At 35.5% G+C, this 23,708-nt stretch overlaps 2 protein-coding genes across 3 annotated transcripts in view; one reads left to right on the top strand and one right to left on the bottom strand.

Moving 5' to 3' along the window:
* Positions 1-23,708, top strand: part of LOC127065573 (epidermal growth factor receptor) — a 113,976-nt gene that overhangs the window by 33,663 nt on the left and 56,605 nt on the right. Inside the window, exon 2 of one of the 2 annotated variants that reach the window (XM_050998093.1) lies at positions 18,264-18,870. The exons of the other annotated variant lie outside the window; for it this stretch is intronic. The gene's annotated coding sequence lies outside the window, so the exon portion shown is untranslated. The remainder of the gene's footprint in view (positions 1-18,263; positions 18,871-23,708) is intronic. 2 annotated transcript variants of the gene reach the window in all.
* Positions 12,480-13,332, bottom strand: LOC127065617 (defensin-like). The gene is made up of 3 exons (XM_050998214.1): positions 13,183-13,332; positions 12,913-13,096; positions 12,480-12,643 (listed from the first exon to the last, which is right to left on the bottom strand). Exons 1-3 carry the CDS (start codon positions 13,259-13,261, stop codon positions 12,604-12,606), a joined length of 303 nt encoding a protein of 100 aa, XP_050854171.1. The 5' UTR covers positions 13,262-13,332; the 3' UTR covers positions 12,480-12,603.

Raw genomic sequence — 23,708 nt, 5'->3', positions numbered from 1 at the left:
TGTTTCCGATGACAAGTTTGCCAATGTCGACGTGGTTTTCTCGTTGTGATTAAAAAAAAAAACAAAATAATGTTCGCAATTTGTTTCCAGTTTCATACAGTTAAAGAAAAAGAAGAAGAAAAGAAAAAGAAAAAGAAAAAATAGATAACAACTCGAATTAATTTTTATCGGAATTATGATTTTGTCAGATTCAATCCAATTTAAAAAATTCTGCTGTCCTTTTCATCCGAGTAGCGTCCAAATTATACACATCAATCTTCTTATTTTTTCTTTCAAAATGAAATTTCCCGCGTGGTTACATAAGAAACACGCGATATATCGCGAAAAGGTTTCTAAAAATCAGAACTTTCTCTCTACTTCGTGCGTTTCCTCACGCGCAATCAATGTCAGGATCGTTTGCCGAGGCCTCAATCTCATCGTCGAGATATCACTCATGGTTTATTAACTCGAAATTAAGATGCATCGTAATCATCGTGACTTTCTTTACAAGTCGAGACGAGTGATCAGTACAAAGAGAGGAAGAGAGAGTGAAAGAGAGAGAGAAAAAGAGAGAACGTTGCTGTTCCTCGTAATCCTTCGATGAGATTATAATGAGCACGCGGACTCTTTCTCAAGTGCGATCGCTCAGGGCTCTATTTCTCCTTCGTAATCTTCACGAGGCAATTCTGATGGACGCTTATGTGAATGATTGATCTAACAAAAATCTATTCAAGTACTTCCTACTCAACGTATTTCCAGGAAATACGAATATCAAAGTAATAAATATATAGACATATATGCATAGTTTATATAATCTATATATGTATATCACGTTTTATAATTAATATATATTAATTGTAACGAAAAAAATTTCGAAAGGAAATTAAATGGTGCGATACATGCTTATAAAAATATTTGTTAATCGTTTTTACGTCTCGAATTACGGCCGTAAACGTTTTAAGTTACAACCTACTTGAAAAACAAAGTTTCATATTTTTTTATTCCAACACCATTGACATTGAGTAGCAGGTCTGTCCCAAGATTTCCTGTCCATCCACTTCTAGATGTGTTTATGGTCTTGATTATCCTAAAAAACGGTAGAACTCGTCGTCTTTCAATTTCAGCTCCGTATATCACAGCTAATCCACGTGGTCCACTCTATCTCGAATCGTCGTCGTCTGCCCAAAAATGGTTGGCTATCGATGTATACGAGAGAGAAGGAGAGAGAAGGAGAGAGAAAGAAAGAGAGAGAGAGAGAGAGAAACAGACAGACAAACAGACAGACAGAGAAAGAGCAGAGTAACGTATACGACGCAAATTAGGCTACCTGAAGAGCGACGTGCAAGAAGTATCGCTCGCGATTAGCAAGTCGTCTTACCAAATTTAGCGAGTTGCCGAAAGCGCCGAGTTCCTATCGCCAGTCCAAATCACTCGGCCGAATCGTTACATGTCACGACCCCTTCCTTCTTCCTTAGTCGATTTCTCCACCCTACTCGAATGTTTTCGAGCGTTTTCATGAGAATGTTTCGCTGATCTTTAAGCTTCAAACTGCGGGCATTAAAGCCAAATTTGGAGCGACGGCTGCCCTGCATTATGCATCGTTCATCTTACCCTGAATGCCTATGGTAAAACTCTCTTGGACGGTATCATAGATGAGTGGGATCGTTAAAAAAAAACACAAAGATCGTAAAGAAAAAGAGTTTAAAAGTGATCGATTGTCGGCGAGTGTCTTCGATGTAATCTAAGTAAATATTACGTGTTTTTGTATCAATATAAACCTTGGTAAAGAATTAAAAAATAGTAATTATACTAAATTAATAATTTTGATAATTAATCTAATCATAAAGGAAAATCCCAAAATTTGATATTATTTGAAAGTATTAGTATCTGTAATGATATAATAAAATTCTAATAAAGAGTACAAATAAACACGCATCGATATTTTTTGTTGAATGTTTTTACATAACACCGTAGATATCGCATTAAATCATCCGAATCGAAAATCTCTCATCTTTATTGACGTCTTAAGCATGCTACTTTTATTGGCATATCCTAATTATATATGAAATTCAAAATAAAATTTATGATTTTTCAATAAAATCATAAAGGAAGGACGAAATTAAATTCTATTTAATACTAAATCACAATTCATAGAAATGATAAAGCTATTAACTCATAAAATTCTTTACCCAAATCTAAGATAATCAACGTAAGAAGATATATTTGACAACAAGATGCAATGACATTGACAATACTCTAGATCTTATAAATAATAAAGCATTGATCAAAAGCACAATATAACGAATAGAAATCAAAATCAAATCTTGGTATGCAAATAAAAACTTGCCACAAGAAATTATTACTACTATCAATTGATGCAGATCAAGATACTACTATCTTGCTTCTTTGCTTGCGCATGTAGATTTAAAAGATTAGACGCAATGTCAATGCGGTTATGAAAATCAAGACTTTAACCACATACTGTGGCAATGATCATTATTTAACGAGCCACGACTAAAGTTTATAAAAAATCTTCACAAACAAACAATCTTCCTTACTTTCTCATGTACTATATTGAAAACAACTATAACATTATATAACGTATTATATTCATTTCTAAAAAATTATAACATCACGATCTAAACTAAATATTATAATACGAATCATAATATTGTATCAAAGTACTAAATGTTCTATCACAAAATAATTTCCTTAAGGAGATTGAAATTGCTTGACACGTGATGTGTAAGAAGATTCGATTTTTCGTAAGATAATGAAACAAAGTGAACTTTATAATATAAATTAGTCCAACTTTATTAATATAAATTAGTAACATGTAATTTTTCAATAAAGAATCGTCGTTCTTAATAAACAAGGTAAAAATAATATCAATATTATAGGAATCTCTAAAAAAACGAAACAATCATCGTGCCAATCTAATTGCCAAGGCACGTGGCGCAATCAACCAAAACTCGTTAAGACGGAATTGACTGTTGACAAAAAAAAAGAAGAAGAAAAAAGGAGAGAAAAAAAATCCTAGATAATTACGATTGGAAGGTAGCGACAAAACCAAGTCGATTATCGAAGTTGCTTGCACCTACGTGAGCGCTTGGCTAGGGGCTTGCATTATCGTTCTCCGTTTCTTGTTCCAAGCGCCAGACGAATGGTCCTTATTGGTAGCACCAAACGTGACTCGCTTCGGATCACCTCGATCTTCTTTCTTAGTCGACGGAACGAAGAAGTTTCGCGCGATGTCTCGCGAGCCAACTCGAACGTACTTGAGAAACAAGCTTGAGCACGACTATCGCTTAGTTTCCTTAGTTAACAACGTACCTACCTATATTTTCTTCTGTCATCGTGAAACGCTTACAAGCTCGACGTTCACCGACGTTTACAAACGCGTTTCTTACGATTCTTCTAAATAACATTCCTATAAATTCTCTTAGAAGAGAAGTCTCGTGACTTCCGCAAAATATATATGTCTAATCATATGAATATCTAAACGTGTATCTAACATTAACACGTTCAGAAAATTCTTTCACACTCGATTATTCCGTCAATAAGTACGAACAGAATTATTTATGAAAATAGCGAAATGATTGATAGGTGAACGTTGAAAAAAGAATCATAAAAATAGACTGTTTTTATAAGATCCATTAACCAAACGCCTACTTAGATTCAATCAAATCCAAACGTATATGTTTCTTTTTCTAAACCTTCTAATATACCCAAAAATCGTCGTGGTTTTGTCCTAAAATGGACAGACTAAGTAATGCGTGGGTTTACCACTGACTCGATAAAAGCTCGTTCGTTCGTTTTTTGTCGACTCCACAGGTAGTCGTCGTTGCTTCATTCTAATCAATTTCTCTTTGCAACGAGTTACTTATAACGGAACTAATCTCTTTCGAAACCATTTACAACGAGGTTGATTTTATTATTTCTTTTTTAATATTCGATGTTAGAATCATGGATGGGCACGTCGCTCCACTTTTCAAGTACGGATATCACTTGGATAGATTATACGTGTTAAAAATAAGACGAAATTTATCTAATCTCGTTCGATATCGTACTGTCCTCGAGTACGATCGTCTCTCTCTCTCTCTCTCTTTCGTTCTCACTCTTTCTCTTTTTCTCTCTCTCTCTGATTCGAGTTAATCTCTCGAACGAAAGAAACGAAACTACGTCAGTATCTAAGTTAATCTCGTTCGATGCGTGGAATTTTTGGTCGATATAAAAAGGAACCGCAGTTTGGAGAAAATCGCAACACATAACATCAGCCGACAGCTGCACCGGCTGTGCTAATATTTGGCAGACACCTCGCATCTAGCTCGAGAGAAAAAAAGATAACTTTAACTGCATGCGAGTTTGCAAAATTTTACTCACTGCTCTAGTTCCCTTTCTCTCTCTCTCTCTCTCTCTCTCTCTCTCTCTCTTCTTTTTTTCTTATCTAATATCACTGCTATCAATATGATTGTACGGTACTATTCCGTAATGTATTTTTTATCTTTGTCTTTCCAAGTAACATCATATAATTTCTGTAACTCTTTCTCTTTTTCTCTCAAATTTTTTTTCAAAAAATAACATACTTTCTTCTTTTTAAAGATGAAATAAAAGAAGAAAGAAAAAACTTCCCATTTCCGTAAAGATTGAAATAAATAATGACGTCTCCCCTCAACTAGATACTTTCTAGAATCTCCGACTTTCACCGATCGAGATAATCGAAGGACGCTATGGTAGACTCGTGACTGTGATGAAGTTCGTCGAGAAATGTACGAGATGTCTGAGAAATAATAAATCTCCATTAGGATCGGTCGATGATCGTCGAAAGTCCATCGAACTCGTTTGCTCCCGATCCTGCAGTTTTCTTCGTTGCTGACCACGTCTTCGACGTATTCCGGGCTAACGAGCTAGACACAAAATTAATTCCGATCCCGATATTATCTTTTGATTTTGCTTCGAACTTTCGTAAGAGGAGAGGTAGACATTCGTGTACTTACGTACTTACCTGTGCTTCGAGATTTCACTTGGCACAGCTGATTTGGCACAGGACAAAGAAGTTGAAAACGATTCTTCAAATTTACCTCGATTATCGTTTGTATAATACTGACGTAAAAATAATTGCACGGAACAATTATTTTCTTAAAGGGATCATGTAACACGTCAATTAAAATACTCGACGATACGAAAAATTCATCGAACTTCCGAGAAACAGAGAAATTCGTGTTTGGTACGGCAAACTAAACTTCTACGATTACAAAACAGCTTATTGTTTTACGTCCAGTCGCAATTTCACGCGAGATCGATCGATATTCTACAACAAGAATCGCCATATCGTTTTCAATCTTATTCTAATCGCATATCAACGACAAACGATCCGTCTATTTTGCTACTGCCCATAAAATTATGTACACGAGAAATGTGAAAGACTTTTTTCGAAGAATTCGATTACCAATTAATCTTCTTTCGATTCGTCGAAACTCCGGTAGCGAGAAAATACGAGAAATCTAATTAGTTTCTTAATCCGATCAAACCCGATAACTCGAGATAAATCACGGAAGGAAAGGAGAAACGAATTGGAAAGTTACGAGATGTCGTTTTATAAAGGTGACTAAGACAGGATCCGTTAAATTCTAGTAAAGGCTTACGCGAGCTCAACAACGCCCACGTAACGAACGAGAAAAAGTCACGATGCACAATCGAAAGGTTAAAATTAAATTTATTTTCTGTCTTTCTTTTCTTTTTTTTTTTATTTCTTTTTTATCAAATAAGAAACGATAAATCAAATCAAATTTTATGATTCTATTTTAAAGCACTTTTATGCATTGATATTTAAATACTTATATATCGAAGTAATCAGCTTATAAATCTCAACGATAGACAAATACAAATATTATCTTCCAATGAAAATCTAAAATATATCTGTTGAATTTTGAAAGATCGTGGAATCGTTTAAACAAGAAGCAACGATCGATGAGACAAGATCTGGCAAGGGTTAGCCGAGGAAGAAAGGAAACTCTAGAATCGGAGGATTCGTTCGGCGTACGATCGCGGTATCGCGATCTCGCGAAGCGAATCGGGCCGAGCGACATGCGGGCAATCGATAAGGACCTTCGTCGTCCTGAGCGTGACCACAAATCAATGCGGACGTGGACCTTAGCGACGGCCCTTCCCCGCCATCGCTAAGGTAAGGGGCCATTAAAGCGCGTTCTCCATAAAATATTTTATCCGGTTTGCGGATCGATTTGCAATCCGTAGTGCTCCTCCTCTCTTTCTCTCTCTCTCTCTCTCTCTCTCTCTCTCTCTCTCTCTGTCTCTTTCTCTTTCTCTCTTTTCTTCTCCTCGAGATCCAGTGGGCCGCCTTTTTCGGTGCACCAAATTCATAAATAATGGCTAAAGACCGGCCCTCCATCGTGTATCACAGCCTGAATTTGTAGTCTTTAGACCTTTTAAGGTTTTTGCCGAACGAACGTGCTCTCCTCGCCCGATTCTCCTTTTTTCCTCTACTCTCTTTCTCTCTTTCTATCTTTCTCTCTTTCTTTATTCGGTATTCTAACATTCGCGCGCCAATCGAGCTAACTCTTTGTAACAAGAACAGTGAGAATAAAGAAATCCAAACTCTTAAACCTCCTGCGAAGTTTCGACGACGATTGCGTAAAATCTTTCGGAAAATTTATCAGAGCTAAACTGTTATTAAACGCTCACTTCATTTCTATTATATCTTTTTGTATAAAGTTATGGTCGATACGATTTATAAAAAAAAAAAAACAAACAAACAGACATAAACAGAAAGAAGTGAAAAGGAATCATTATTGATGTAAACAAATATAATAACAAAAATTTATCTTCGTTCTTAACACGGATAATTTTAACGTAAGCAGAGGAGAAATGTCATAAGTTGCGCAACAAACTAATGATAAGGATTTTTCATTCCTCGCACCAAGAAGCTAAGGATTCGTCGTCTCGTAGTCTCGTTAACATTCCACTCGCGATGCGCTTCGCGGTGAATTCACCAGCTTCGCTGCTTGTATGTATACTTACTTCTTCGTCTATGCGTTCACTGACTTCTTCCTCAACTCCCGGAGTACAAACAGTTCTCCTTTCTTCTTTCTTGAGAAAGAGAGAGAGAGAGAGAGAGAGAGAGAGAGAGAGAGAGAGAGAAAGAGAAAGATAGCATGTAACAGGTAGCTCGGACAGATAACGGTAGTGACGACTGACAACGCTGACGGAACGTTTCTTTCCGTTCGTCTTCTCTTCTCGAGCGTCTTCTTCTTCTTCTTCTTCTTTTTTATCTACGTTACAATCACAATATACGTACAAAATGTATATTTTATTAGAAGTGTTTCCGTGTATATATATATATATGTATGTATATGTATATGAGATAGACACCGATCAAAGCAATACCGATTCTCAACATCTCCTATTCTCTTTCTCTTTCTCTTAACATGAATTTAATAAAAAAAAAAAAGAAAAAACAAAAAAAAAGAGAAAACACGCCCACACGTGTGGAGGAGGAACGTTACTTTTCTTCTTTCTTCAACTTCAACCGATTCACACTAATTAGTCACACCTTCGACATAGCTCTAAGTTTCCTTAATGTCTCGGCTCTTTAAGACAGAAATAAAAAAGGTGAAAAATGAGAAACAGAGAAAGGGAGCCCTTGCCAATGGCGACTAACATTTTTCAGCGGATTTACCTGCTTCGTTTTTACGTCTCTTTGCCGCGACTCCTACGTTTTGTTCCTTTTCGTTCGTCGTAAATTTCGTAAGACCTTTGGAAAATGGTTTCGCTTTCATGTAACAGATTTTAGTGATAACTCTTTTGAAACTTCTTCAAAGACTCATTTCTCTAATGATTTTTTCAAACTAGATCGTTTAGATTAATCATCTTTCATTCGATACTTATTTTTCTCTTCGATTTCACTCTCATCGTCACATACATATTCTCTTTCTCTATTTCACATCAATCGTCGTATACATATTCTCTTTCTCCATTTTTTTACTTTCCTTCCTCTAATTCAATTCCCTTAATTTTCTGATCTGACATGCTATCCGTCTCTCATCTATCTCACACTATACAATCATTCTTCGTCGTATATCCAATTTTTTTCGGAAATGAAGAAAGAGAAAGATACAGAAGAAGAAAGAAAAAGAAAAATCAGGCAATAAGGCTATGGTATAAACTCGCACGACTGACCACCAGCCTCTCTTGGGCAGCCTTGGTGCAGCGGTTATGATGTTCTTGTTATTAATTTGTTTTGCGCGCTACCCGCAACACGTCGTGCGGAAACCAGTTTCTCAAGAGACGTATAGGATTACCGTGCTCTCGTGTGCGCGCGAACGCACACCGTACGGTCCTAAAAGAAAGAGAGAGAGAGAGAGAGAGAAGAAAGGAGAGAAGAAAGAGAGCGAGAGAGAAAACAGAGACAGCTTTCGGACGAATAACGCCAGGATGGATGCACGACGAAAGCTCTCTCGTAATTCTTAAAACGATCTGAAACTTTCCTTATCCCTTCTCAATCTACGAACCAGTTTTTAAATTTTCAACTGGATTCCTCCTTCTAAAATTGTAGACTTCTTTTTCGAAAGAAAGATAAAGAAAAAAATCGCTCTTGAGATCTTAAATCTCTTGGAAATTTTTCGTGTTCGCTCGAGGATATTCCAGTTTCTTTGTTGAGATTTTGAATTATTACAATAATATAAAAAGAAAAAGAATAGTGAGACGAGATGGTACGGGTATGTATGTACGGGTTACGGGTATGTAAATAAGTAACATTAATGAACCATCGCGTAATTATTTATATTCCGTACATAGCTATAATGTTTGACCGAAAACAAAGTCGGCTTGCGAAAGAGAAAAAGAACAGTCAAGCACGGTCGAAACCGTTAAATCTAAAAAAATTCTCGTCTTCGTTCGTGTAAGTAAATATGTTTTTTTTTTTCGAAACATTAGATTATTAAAACAATAATAAAAACGAAGAACAAATATAGCGTTAGGCTAGATGATGTGAGTATACAAGTAAACGTTAACAAAACCTTCGATTCAATTATCACTATTTTCTAATAACTAATATCCTCACGCACAACTATCATGTTTCATGTAAAAGAAAAAAAATAAAAATGCAAGATGAAAATATAACAAACGATTTTCTTCGTTCGATACCTCCAAACAAACGTGAGTCACATATCGTTTCGTTGTTCGTTCTTACGTCGGACGCAAATCAACGATAGGAGAAACAAATGTCGCGTTGTACGACGAAGTAATACACCGTACGCTTTCCGACTATCGATATATCGCTACTGGGTCACGTAAGCCTTAGCAATCCTGTATTATACACGTATATATAGCCTAACTCTTTATTTATGTTTTCCTCTTTCGATTGGTCTCGAAGTACAAGAGAACGAACGTGTGGGCTACGTTTCAAAACGTTTAAACTAAAACGTTAAAGGTGCGTCTAAATCGTTTGGTTAGCACGCTACTCGAGATCACAAGGAGAACATATTTCGATCTATTCGACATACTTACACATATAGATACATAGACATACCATACTATGTAAATTAGTGTTTTCTACGAAGCTTCGGCTTCAGTGAAGCGAACTAATCTCTATGAGAGCCGAAGAATATATGTATGTATATCCTCTTGGCACGTTACAATGCAAGCAGCGATGCTTGGCTGTTGGTAAAAGACTTCAACCCAGCGGAATTTTAATTAACGCACACGGGCTATGCTCATTAAAAATTTCGATCGCCTCATCGAGTTCGTAACATTGATCTTATATCTCTTCCGTCTTTCTCAAGGGATGTAGATCAGATTCGTATCTCGACGTTTGCCGATAGTATTGAGATCAAACGTCGATTCTCTTGACATATGTCAAGGTCCGAGATGAAAATAATCGTATATTTTATTTGTATTTTTCGAAAAAGACGAGCAAGACCGAATGATGGAAATAATGAACATGATCCTTGCTTTTCTCGACAACAATGGCTGACTCATCCGATATATTATACCTGACTCGAATATTAACCAATGAACTAACTCTCTTTGCTATCTCGATCGAGAAAGGTAGATTTCGCGAACGTTTACAAATTATCGTTGCTCGTTAATGAGTTAATAATAAGAATAAATGATCTATAATGAGCGGCATAATTAATGTTGTTAATCATGTGAAAATGTTCTTTGTTATCTACTGGAACGATATGATTAAAGAATTTATGGATAAACTCATTTTAATCATAAATTCAAATTTCCTTTCGTTAATAATAAATTTTGTTTAATGATATCGTTTCGTATCTTCGATGACAACAAAATTGGTAAATCGTAAAGAAATTTGTTTTAATTCTCCGAAGATTAGCATACTCGTAGATGCAATAACCCTCGCAGGTTTGGTTTATCCATCGAAGCGTAAACATTCCTGTTCTCGATATTGTTCAAAATATAAATTATTCCTTTATTTTCATTTTCACTTGTTATCGTTAAAACATCAAATTACCTACATTTTAACGTAACATCCTTAATTGGCAAGAGAAAATAATTATTTGTAACAAAATAAAAATAATATACGAAAACTTTAGAAATAATATAGTCCGTTGTCTATCTATCGAAATAATAAGGTAATGTAAATTCCTTCTAATTATATGAAAAATTATATACGTTATTTTAATTTCCTTTAATTACCATTGAAACATATTATCGTTACATACAATTCATCCAAATTAATTACGAAGACTAATAACCTATATCGATGTAATTTCTAAGAAATAGAAAAACAGATTTCCAAGACTCTGACAAATCAGTTATTCGTGACACTTCGCACTTAGTGCTTTCGGAACGAGTCGCGAAGCGAATTACTCGTTCGTTGCGGGAGAATGGAAAGAACGTCGAACGCGTCGAATGAATGAAGTTCTTGAAAAAGGGACGGTGACACCGTTCGCTTGGTCTTCGCCGAGTTCTTCCGCGAAAGAAGAAAAGAAAGAAGAGAGGAAGAAGCGGTTAGCATTCGAAATTAATTACCCTCTCGACTAGACGGTGGAAGAGAAAACGAGAAAGAAAGACAGACAGACAGACAGAGAGACATAAGGACAGAGAGAGAGACAGAGAGAGACAGAGAGAGAAAAGGGAGGGAGACAAGAATACGGTTGTGCGTGCCACCCGGAACGAAGCGTTCTCAGGACGTCGTATTTGCATGCGACATGACGGCAGAATGCGGTACCATTCGTCCCTCGACACCGATTCCCTTTCTTCTTCTCTCTTCTCTTTTCTCTCTTCTCTCTTCTCTTTTTCCTCCATACTTAAAGATTTCTTCTCTTTCTCTTTCCTCTCACCCTTCACCCCATTATTCTCTTTCAAAGTCATTTTCGTTTCAGACGAGCGTGTCGATATGAACGAACACTCTTAACTGTTGTGAGTATCGTCGACGAAAGGAAAGAAAAAGAGGACCAAGAACGGCTTTGTTAATTATTCTAATTAGAGGCAAGCCGACGTGACCATACCAGCGTTGCAAGACTTACCATAGAATATATATTGAAAAGATCGAGAAGAAAAGTAACGATCGAATTGAAATATTTTCGATTCGACCTATAGGCTCGTTCGTTTAACCGAAAATGGTTTTACGCTTAAGGGATATCAATAATAATGCGAAGATGATTCGATGTGTTCGTTAGTTGTTTTCTAGAGGGTTTTATAAAAGGGAGAGATAGTACTACTCGGTGATAGAGATCTTGCGAGATATCTTCGATATACCTTTTTCTTTTTTTTTTTCTTGAGAGCCGAAGAGGTTGGAGGTATACCTGGTGGTTCTGCTATCAGAGAAGAAGAAAAAGAGATTGAGAAGGAGAAAGAGAAGAAGAAAAGAGAAGAGAAAAAGAAAAAGAAAAAAAATAAAAGAAAAGAACCATCGTGGCGAGAGCGAGCGAGTGCGGCGATCCAGCCGCGATAACTTTAACGCACGAGGAATGTCGGGCTCGCCGAGTAGGCAATTATAACTCCGCGTCTCGATCTCCAAGCTGAGTGCACTTTACGAGAAGGTGAGAGAGAGAGAGAGAGATAGAGAGAAAGAGGAGAAAAGAGAGAAGCTGTGGAAAGGGAAAAAGCTTCGATACTCTTTACGAGAAAGACAAGAGATAGGTACACTCGGTACGTTCTTAACGATTAATGGTCGTCGACCGGTCCTTCTAGATATCGAAACGAAAAGACCTCTCGAAAATGTCTCTGTCTTTGTTTAATTGTGAGAGTAAGAAAGATTCTTCTTAAAGGACGAATCGATTTTTTCTGTATACGTAAGTACTATATATTCATATATATATGTATGTATGTATGGATGGATGGATGTATGTATGTATATGTTGTGTTTTAAATTCTATGAATTCCTTTTTAGAGAAGAATCTTGAATATTCGTATTTTTCTATGATACGAGTATCAACATTTTCTTTTAATAAAGCGGATTCAAAAAGGCCTCCTCGAATTCATTCCTTCGTTTCCGACGGTTGAATTTAACGACGTTTTTTATTGCAGCAACTGTTTTATTATCTTGTACGTACAAAAATTAACGGTTATAAAATAGTATAATTCGTGTTATAAGTAGTAGTCATTTCGGTGATAATAATCTTTTTCTTTTTTTTAACATTAGCCGAAACGTTTGTTGAATAAGTCTTTGAAAGAATCTCTGAAAAAAAATTAAATCGAACGATTTAGACAATTGAATTTTTAATAATTACAGTTGGATATTATTTTAAAGCTTTGTGAAAAGAGATAAGTTTACTATTCGATAAGATACATATACATAAATCAAAATGATTCTTCACGAACTAAATCATGTTTATCTTACACATGGATTGTTAGAACGCTCCTACAATATATATGCATATACATAGTTTTATACTCGTATGTATCGAACAGCAAACGTGTTAAAAAGCAAAACGATAAATAACTTACCGTCGACAGACACAAACACCGCTACCATTGCAATGTCCACCTGCTTTACCCATACTTAAACAATTGGCAGCACAGGCAGTGTCACCAACGAAACCACCGGCAGATAAAAGGTCACAAGTCACTCTTCTCTGTCTAGTAGCACGTTCCCCTACCTCTTCGGCAATTTCTTCGAATAGCTCAATTTCTAATAGTTAAAAAAAAAAACATTAAATAATATTTCGTAGTCAAAAATTTCTTCTTTTCTTTTCGTAATCTAAGTATTTCGTTTACCGTCTCTTGAATCGTATGGAGCAGCCGAGATAACCGCCACTGCAACGAGTATTAAAGACACAAGAACGTAAATCTTCATCTTTGACTAGACGTTTGAAATTTCGATTATTAGCAGGTCGATACTCGACGATTACTACGATCAGACTTGACGATTTCTTAGATTCTTCGTTCATTATATAGTAGAAATCATGTAAATACCCGATTTCATAATTAAGATAAATAGCGGATTTTCCTGAATTAAAGATAAAATATCCCCAAGTTATTAATTCATTGTTTACATACATACGCAAAATTCATTTTATATCGCATGGGAAAGTTAATTAATCAAATCATTCATTAAAAGCTGATAATCTCGCAAATGTAATAATAATGTACGAACATTAGATAGAAACGAATTTTAAAATCTTGTTTGTGTGTATAAGTGTCACAAGCTTGAAAAATGATTACAAGACACATTGGAACTTTATAAAGTAATAATCGACAATCACATAAGATTAAAAGCGATAACCTTCGAGTCAATGATATACATGAACTTTGGGTCATTCATGACTATTAGCAGTTTAATCAAAGTATTTCTCTTCATTTTCCTCGTATTTCATAACGAGGGAATCCCTGTATAGAATACAACGAATCGAACGTACGTTTGACATATTCACAATTTGTTCGATTTACACGTGTCCACGTCATCAAGTTTTCGTTGTAATGTTCGTGTAGATAGACGAAGTCCAATGGTCTTGTGAAAAGAAGAAAAAAAGAGAAAAAAGAAAAAAGAAAAAAGAAATATATATATAAAAAGAAGAAGTCCTCATCGAGGAGCAGAAGGATCCATTAGCAAGAGGAGATAGCAAGGACGCGGAATAAGGCACTGGCCGAAATGAGCCTGTCGGAATATTTTACTCTCGAGCAACCGATAAAACGACCGCTGCCGGAGGTCTTTAAGGAGCTCGATTACCGTTAACGTCCTTCGCACTATACCGGATTTAACTTCTCGAAACTATCTACTATAAAAATTTTTTTCAAATTTCTACCAAGTCGTTTATTCGTGCTGCGAATTTTTTACATTACGAAAAGTACTACGTTCGATGTAAAAATTGAATGTATTTAATATTCCAATAGTAATAATAATAAATAATAATAAATAATAATGTATTATATATTTATTATTAATATATATATATATATGTATAATATTCTATCAAAATATTATACACAATATCAATGGTTAATATATACTTATGTGATATTACATTAAAAGATAAAAATAATATTAATGATTAATATATATATATATATATAATATTATGTTACGATAATATTTTAATATATATAAACTTCGGGTCGTCCATGATTATTAACAGTTTAATCAAATTATTTCTCTTTATCTTCCTCGTATTTCACAACGGGAGAATCCCTGTAGAAAATACACCGGATCGAACGTATGTTCGACATATTAATTTAAGTATCGTATGTTATCTTAAAATATTAAAATAATATAATTTTCATTAATTTCTGCAAAATCTATTATATTCTAAAACTATAGTACAATTTCATTTATTTAAAATTACGAAAGTAAGATCTTATTTAAACAAGTATTAAACTAAACTTTATCCTATTTTTTTCTTTATAAAACTCATGAAAAAAATTATATAAATGGACGTTCTATACACTATCTCATTTTTAACATTCTCATAATATTAACGAGTATGTAAATTAAAAACTACAATATTTACAGACCATTATTTTTCTTATTCTCTCACTAACGTTTTTCTTTATTTCTTTTTTCTTGTTACAGGTAAGTTCACGCGTTCTGCCTCGATTGGCCTCGGTCTGACCTCAAGGTAGGACGATAATGCACCAGCTCGAAAGATAATCATCAAAGCGTTTGTAAGCACAGCCAAAAGTCGTCGGGTAAAAATACTACGACCGTTGATATAATAGTAGTAGTAGTAGTGGTGGGGCCTGTTTCTGTTCGTGGCTACAGGGCCGCAACTTTAGCTGACCACGTAAACTTGTAAACCAACCAACCACCAGTCCTTTTCTTTGATTACGTAGAACAGACTTGTTCCAAGAGATTGATAGATCAACAAAAGGATACTCGCGTCATCCGCTTAATTTACTCGACGTACTTTCTTCGAAGTCGTGCCTTATCTTACTCTTCCATCCGAAAAGCGTACAAAGATATTCTATTTCTCTACTTTCCTCTTCCTATACGTCGTATTTCTAGCTCGTTAACCGTTTCTCTCTAGGTACAAAGAGAATTTATTTTCTAAGATAAATAGTAAGAAACTATTGAGAAAAGTACCGGAAAAGTAAATCGAGAAAAAAAATTATTACTAACAAGCGACGAAGGTTCTCTTTTAATTAAGAAAACGATGACGAGCAGAACAAAATTAATAAAATATTTTTACGACTACTATTGCGTTTTACTAAAAGAAAAATTGATCATTTCTCTCTGAATACGAATGGACTTTGTTTTTTAAATTGAACAGTAAAAAAAAGTGTCGTTGAAAAGTCAAGAATGAAAATAAATGTAAAAAACAATAAAATTCTCTTTCAATTTTTTCCAGCGACGGGCGATGTCGAAATCGCGTGTTACACATTCTGTTAATTTTGCTGGAACACGCTATTATCTAATCGCATTGAATTTTTTAAGTATTTGAACAACGGAAAAGGTTATTTCCCCATCGTGTAAATTTTATTATGCATTTCGATATAAAGAGGTATTATTTCATCAACTATGCTTCCAGGAAATGTATTGCTTCTAAGAAATACATATCATATATGTACATATATACACGATTTTATACAAAAATATGAAAAATATGAAAATCGTCCGCGGCTGGAGGATTAATTTGAAAGACGATAAATAAACAGAACGAAGTTAAATGCTTTTTGAACGAATATTAAAAGAAAAAAAAAAGTAAATATCTTCGTTATTTATTCGTATATTTTATGTATTATTTTATTCGTATATTATCCTATGTATATTGTATATATCTACGTCAGTAAACATTTTATGTATCAGCTGCCACGAAATCGTTCTAACGATCGAAAAACGAGTATATGTCCTTTCTCCTTCGAGTCGAGCATTTTTCCCAACAACGAACCAATAGATTTGCTGTGGAGATAAGCGCCGCTACGAAAGCAGAGTTGACAGGACGCGTCTCGAAGTCACGTTTTACAAGTTGTTTTACAAGCAAAGGATACAACGCCACACGCTGTGAACGGCAGGACCTCCCTCTTTTCGTTACCCTCTCGAGTACCGCTTTCTTTTGTCCGAAAACCGAAAGATTCGAAGGATGAAACCTCTTTCATGCTTTTACATTACGTATAGTATTGTTTTCTATTTCCTTTTTCAAGATTTTCGCTTTATCATTTTCTTACCATCTTTCGATCGATGTAATCTCTTTACTTTCTAGTCATGAACAAATTTTTCTTAAAATTCTTATCGATGAAATATCTATTAAAAAATTATATAAGTATATGTATTATATCATCACTATATACGTATATATATATATATATAAGTACTAATATTATATACTTTACAATTAGACTATAGTAATCCCCGTCGAGATTAAAATTGGCTATCTGTTAACTGGCGCCAGGTATCGATACTGGAAAGACTAGATTTTCTAGTATCAAAGGGTATATACAATATACATAGGTAGATCGAGATCGCGTGTCTAGATCATTTTTTTTCTTTCACGACATTAAATATCACGTTAGAAAAATATTCATCGTTTTCTCGCGTCACGGTCTAAGTATTCTTATCTGAATCTTTTCGAAGAGAAGAGATTACTAAGGATTATTAAGATACGAAAATAAGAGTCGAATAATTCAAGAATAGTTTTAGGTTAAAAAATAGTTTATCTATTTCTCTTACTGCTCAGAAAATGCTATTAACGAAACGAGATATTATGCTCGTGTATAATTCCATATTATGGAATTATACCATAGTCAATATATATATATATATATATATATATATATATATATATATATATATATATATGATATACACGGAAAGACTGACTCAATTATCAAGCTCGTTTGCAGCAACATTGTTTATAACGAGTACAAGTCGTAAGTATAATATTTATCAACAGGTTTATTCATTGACGGTTTTACAACCTGTCGAAAGGAGGGAGAAGCTCTTTCTCCTTCAAGTCTTGTTTACATCGTACAGCCTACACACAACACAAAACAGTACATCTCGAAAATAATACTTTATGTCTCTTCTATACCCGCTGTTCTCGGACAAATTTAATAATATTAATAACGTCGCACACAAATAAGTAGGTCGTTAATTCAGCGACTTCAGTAGGGTGTTCGATAATTATGTTTTCGATCTTTCATCGAGTTTGTCATTGATACTACCGAAAAGAAGAAAGTATATACCTTGTGTATATATATAATATATAAATATACATATATACTTTGTGTGTGTACATATATAAAGGTATATATATATAGTATATATTTTCAAGGATCTTTGGTCTTTCGAGTCGACCCTTCGTTTCATCAAGGTCCTTGTCAGTTCTCTTCTTCTCTCGTGTCTTCCTTACATCTTAGAAGAAAGAATAGAGTTCGGTGATCCTTCGGCAACCTTCCAGGATCCTCTTCCCTTTAGTTCCTATCCTTCCCATCGCCGGATTCTTTTGTTTCCCAACGTAGAACCCCAGTCGAGATCCTATCTGACATAAATAATTATCCTGGACCAAAGCGGCAGATACCACGGACTCGCGTCTTCTCTAAGAAATAAAGAAAAAGAGAAAGAGAGAGAAAGAGAAAGAGGAGAGGAACGAGAAAAATGAGACAAGAAAGTCTTAAAGATTTTCGTTTTGATCCGGAATGCGATGTACCTCGTCCCGGGTAGGGTATATCGAAATACCAAAGATTTTTCAAATCTTCCCTTGAATATTCCAAAGGAAGATCAAATATTTTAGTTTCTTATTTTTAGACATTATTTTCTAAATTTAGACATTGAACATGATAAATTCGACATAAAGATCGATAACTTATCGAGAAGCGACGAACCTTTTTTGTAAGTAATGTATTATAATCTAGTTTGATTTCAGATTAACGTCGTCCTATGTAAAATATCGATCCCTCTCGTACATCGATCGACGATTTTACAAAAAAAAAAAAGAAAAGAAAAGAAAACATGAAAAAAGGAAAGAAAAAAAGGAAAAAAAGATTTACAAGATCGGGACTCTAATATTAGAAATTATAGACATTTTGGACACGATGATATCGACCTAACTTTATTCAACGAGAAAATATTGTAGATGATCCATCCGAGATCAGTAAAAGCTAGCTCGAAGATTTAATAACGGCGATCATATTTATCGGATCGTTCTAGCGACGCCTGTTGTACTCCTTTTATATACCTAAATTCTCTATCGTCCGAGATTTCTCCTTTTACCTCGAGCCGGCAAACAACAAATTATACCTTAAGAGTCCCGATCTTTCGCCTGCGACCATCATTCGCAAGTCTAATATCGGCTCTCACGGCGACGTTTTATTCGCGATCTATGCACGCAGAAGGACGATCACGTTGAACGCTTCCAGGCACTTTCATAATCCTTGCATCGTATTTACTGCACAAAGAGAGGACAAAGAAATCGAACGAAGAACGAGAACGTGTATTTCGAGAAGATCGAAAAATGAAGGATATCGATGTTGGTAAGTAAAATTTATTTTTATTTATTCTATTTCTTTTATTTCATCTCTTAAGTATAGAAACTTGCTCGACAGAATATGAATCATGGAGAGCAACGGTATTTATTTATTATTCGCATCCTTTGATTCATGGCCGTTAAAATGATCGTTGAATTATTCGTAAGGCCATCCAATTTCGCAGCACGTTCTTCCCGATCGCTGTTAATTTATCGTATTGCTTCGATCGACCTCGTTTCAAACGACACTTCTACTAGTCGCGTGCAATGGATCCAGTATCCAGTTGCGTCTCCCTCTCTCTTTCTCTCTCTCTCTCTCTCTCTCTCTCTCTCTCTCTCTCTCTCTCTATTTCTGTCTGTCTCTTTCTCTCTATCTCTCTCTCTCTTTCCTTCCCTTTTGAACATTGCGTACTCCACAGACTCTACGAGGACTTGATTTATAGGACTTGATTTCTACCAATCCTTAAGAGAATTCACATACTTACGTACGAAACGATATCTTCCTGATCGATCGATCGTAATATTCATCTCTAAAATATTTTGTTTTTAACCATGCGGAAATAGTAATATTAGTGCAATGAAATATTAAAAAATTACGATCGTATTGTTTTCTTTTATCTCTTGTTATTTTGTAACGTATTATACAAGATATTTTTTCTAATAGCAATTCTATTATTCTATTTTATATCTCGGTATTTTTGAATATTTTGATTGATATAACATTTCTTAATCAATATTTATAAATCTTTTTAAAGCATAGAAAATAATATCATTTATATACCTATAGTATAGATCGAATAACAGAGAAGTATAGTACGATCGTAGACGTAAAACGTGTCTGACCAGTACCCATATTAAGTATAACGTAAATATAAAATCATACGTCATTTACTTATTCGTTAGAAAGTCGAATTCGATAATATTTATCAAATCGTCAGGTTAATCGTAAGTTGAAGATATTAAAGGAATAACAAGAGACAAATAAATATATAAATATTAATACACAGATTCACAAAGCACGTAAAGGTCGACACAGTATGTGGCGGATCGGTAGTTTCTTCGCTTTCGAAGAAGAAGAAGAAGAAGGTAGTCGTCGTTGTTGGCAAAGGTGAGAATCAACGTGCAAACTGGATGTATTGGAAGTGGTGCGCGAGAAAAGATAAAGAGAAGTGAGTGAAAAAGAAAACGAAAGAGTGAAGAAAGGAGAGGAAATAAAGAAGTCGAAACGAAGCGCAGTTGGGAAGAAGGACGAAAAAGAAAGAGAGAAAAAAAAGGAAGTAGAAAAAGAGAAAAAGAAAGAGAGATAGAAAGAGAAGAGCTAAAAACCATGTTGAAACGATAATGCTTCGACCAGTAGACGACCAATACATACGGGCCGTTAGTGAGCTTGGTAATTATCGTTGTCGCAAACTAACAATGCTGCCAACTGTCGAAGTCGACTACAAGGCGCGAAGATTAGCCGTGGCTTGCTAAAAAGTATTCGCCCATAAACGTGACGACGCGAGTCGACGTGCGAAACACGTGAAGTTCTTGGCATCTATCTATGTATGTATTACACGAAGTCCTCGCGATTCTTCGAACAAAAAGGAAAGACTGTCCTTGCTGTTAAAGACGTCCGTGAACACCTACGCTCGTGATTTTGTCGTTCGCCTAAAATACAAAATACCATACCAAACGATTTCAATTTTATTTCTTTTCTTTTCTTTTTTCTTTTTTTTTATATATATATCAAATTACGTCACTCAGTTATCGCTTCATAGCGTCACGTAATTTTTCGTTTAATTGGATTTGTTTAAAATAAAGAATAACGCGAGACTAAGTTTATATATTAACTAGAAGTACTCTTCGAACGAATTTCAATCGATAAGGCCGTCGCTTCGAGCGCATGACTCTATAGTTGACATTAACCACAAGGGATAAGGCACATTCCACTCTGTTTAGCCTCTTGGCTACGCCTTCGGCGAAAGGCCTGAATGACCCAACGATATGTTTTCACGAGGCTTACGTATCGCCCTTGCTAAAACAATCCTGCTAATATCGTTTAAACTCTACCTCACCTTTTAATATTTCTTTGCCTTTTTTCTTATCGATAATAATAAATCTACTTTTATTTGAAATTTATTATTAAAACGATCAGTTTGTAGATTATCCATATTACTTATAAAACTACGGTAATTTTCAAGCTAACTCGAGCTTTTAACCTTCAGTTAATTAAGGAGCCAATTATACGTCAAATACATTACGTGACAATCGAGTTTCATTAAACGCAATACGATATAAGTATATGTGTAAATCGTGTTATTATTAGAATAGCAATTTGTAACGCGTGACCCAAGCCCAACGAAAAGCATTTCAAACGGCACGATAGTTAAGCGATCACGATGGTTAAAGTGTATATTTTCTTCACTGGCAGAAGAGACGCAACAACGTGCATATGTGTATCTTCATAGATACAGATATGTCTATATATATATATATATATATATATATATATATATATATATATATATACACACACGTTCAAAAGAGACCGTACGGGTATTCTCGAGGCGAACGACTACGGGGCATGTGTACTGTTAAGGCGACCCATAAAGAACTCGATATTATTCCTACGTATGACGATGTCTAGCTATTGACATTCCGAGTCTTCGAGGTGAACGAAGCTCGACATTGCACGCGTGTTTCGTGGAATGCCATCATAGCTACCTCTTCCTGATCTTTTGAAGCTATTTTTCTTTTCCCGTCTTACGAAACAATTTTCTTTTCCTTATTCTATATAATACTCGGCGTGATTGTAATACGCGATGAAAAATGTTCTCACGGAGACACATACGTATATTGATAGATATTCGAAGGAAATATTTGATGGCCTTCGTTACTCGCGATGATATATTTATCGATTAGTCCTCGACGCGGACAGATCGCTGCGCAAAACTACGATGAAAAGACGTAGTAGTAAGTAATCGCGTAAGAGCTTGTGGCCGCGTAAAAACCTATCGCAGCGTATTTGACTCGGACAAACCAAGTTGAAAATATCGATAAGGCCTTTACGATAAGATCTGTCTCAGTCCGTGGAAGGTATGCTCCGATTGGCTGTTTAGAGCTTCGATATGAACGTAGACGAACGAGCGTCACTGATAATCGAATTGCACTCTCTCGCGCGTACGTTTTATGGCCAGGTGTAACGTAAAATATTTTTATCTCGTTCGTTTGCATAACGCAGATCGGAACGATCCTCGTATTGAACGTATACGAATTCATTGAATAATAACAGTGATGATGATAACGAGCTAAGAGAAATTTAATTGCTTAATTATCGAATACGATCGGTTGCCTCTTCGTGTTTATTCGAACTTTACGAGATACTTTATTGATGATACTCGATCAATTTAGGTATCGGAACATTAAGATGGAAGGACGAGCAGCCTTCGATAGACACGATGGACGAGTACGATAGTAACCGCACTCGAGATGCCATAACGTCCGCGTACGCAAGTATAGTTTGTTCTTTCTCTCTCTCTTTCTCTTTCTCTACTCTAGTACAAGGCAAAGACGAACGGTCGATCGTCGTTCGGAGGCAGCACTGTAATCTACCCTACCTTTTGCGGCCGATAACGCGTATGAGATATCGCTTGCGAGAGTCCTAGGTGCAATAATGTCTCGATGAAGTCGCTCGAAGGCCAATTCCATGTTGCGGACCGTGCTCGATCGGACAGCAGAGCGAGGAAGAGAATAGAAGGGATTCGATAGAATATGTGGAGTGGAGAGAGAGAGAGAGAGAGAGAGAGAGAGAGAGAGAGAGAGAGAGAGGCGATAAGGCGCGGCTAAACCCGCCCAATCTACTATGTTTCACGGTACTCTCGACATTACCACTTTATATCACCTATCGTTCACCATATATATTTACCTTCCTTCCTTCTCACTCGAGCCACGCGTGCCTTCTCTTTTTGTCTTTCTTTTTTTCTTTATTTCTTTCTTTATCTCTCTCTCTCTCTCTCTCTCTCTCTCTCTCTCTCTCTCTCTCTCTCTCTCTCTCTTTCTTTCTTTCTTTCTTCTTTCTTCTCTTTCCTTCTTTCTCTTCTCTTCCTTCGTATACTTTTTCTAGCGATACGATACATACTATAGGGGTTCGCGCATTGTAAAACGTAAACACGAGTGCAAGGAATGATATCGGTGGTTAAGGGACGGCTCTTACTCTTGCTTTATGGCGTCGTTGATTCTTCCTTCTCTTTCTTTTCTCTTCCTCCAAAGAGAAAGAAAAAGAGAAAAAGAGATCGGCAAATTTTATGAGCTGCTTCGATAGGATTTTATCAGTTCAACGTGCTCTGCAGTTGTCTCGCTTTCATTGTAATCCTTGTTATTGTTGTCGTTCGTCTATCGACCTCCTAGCGCCGGCTGGTTAGTCGACGAAAACTCGTCGGATTGCTCGCATCGGAACGAGAATTGTAACTATTTTACCTTGTCGTCTTCACCGATGTTAACTCTTTATTTTTTATTATTTTTATTTATTTTCTTTTTTATTGTTTTCTTTTTATTTATTATTATTCGCGGTAGCACATCAACGTATTCGAAAGGTGATATATATGTGTACATCATTAGTAAACTGATATGAGCTATGAGATGTGATTGAAGTTAAACTAATATTTAGCGTGAGATTGTTGATACCAGACATATAATACAGTTTGCACACAAGATAGAACAATTCACTGATAAATGGAACATGTTTATTGATTAAACGAGTATTAATTATTATGTGTCCATAACGTTAATATGTGCCGGATATTATTTCAACGGAAATCAAAAAATGTATGTATTATATATAGAATCAAGCTAATGAGAAAGATT

The sequence above is a fragment of the Vespula vulgaris genome, chromosome 1 (genome assembly GCF_905475345.1).
Source record: "Vespula vulgaris chromosome 1, iyVesVulg1.1, whole genome shotgun sequence".
In the NCBI taxonomy this organism is placed as follows: domain Eukaryota; kingdom Metazoa; phylum Arthropoda; class Insecta; order Hymenoptera; family Vespidae; genus Vespula; species Vespula vulgaris.
The sequence above is the reverse complement of the archived record's forward strand: the minus strand, read 5'-3'. Positions and strand labels throughout refer to the sequence as shown.

Bases quoted from the DNA above. Each gene is read 5' to 3' on its own strand.
- LOC127065617 (XM_050998214.1), bottom strand. From the start codon at position 13,261: ATGAAGATTTACGTTCTTGTGTCTTTAATACTCGTTGCAGTGGCGGTT. The intron at 13,097-13,182 runs GTAAACGAAATA...TTTAACTATTAG, and splicing joins TCCATACGATTCAAGAGACG to AAATTGAGCTATTCGAAGAA. The intron at 12,644-12,912 runs GTAAGTTATTTA...ATTTTTTTTCAG, and splicing joins GGTGTTTGTGTCTGTCGACG to AGATTCTTTCAAAGACTTAT.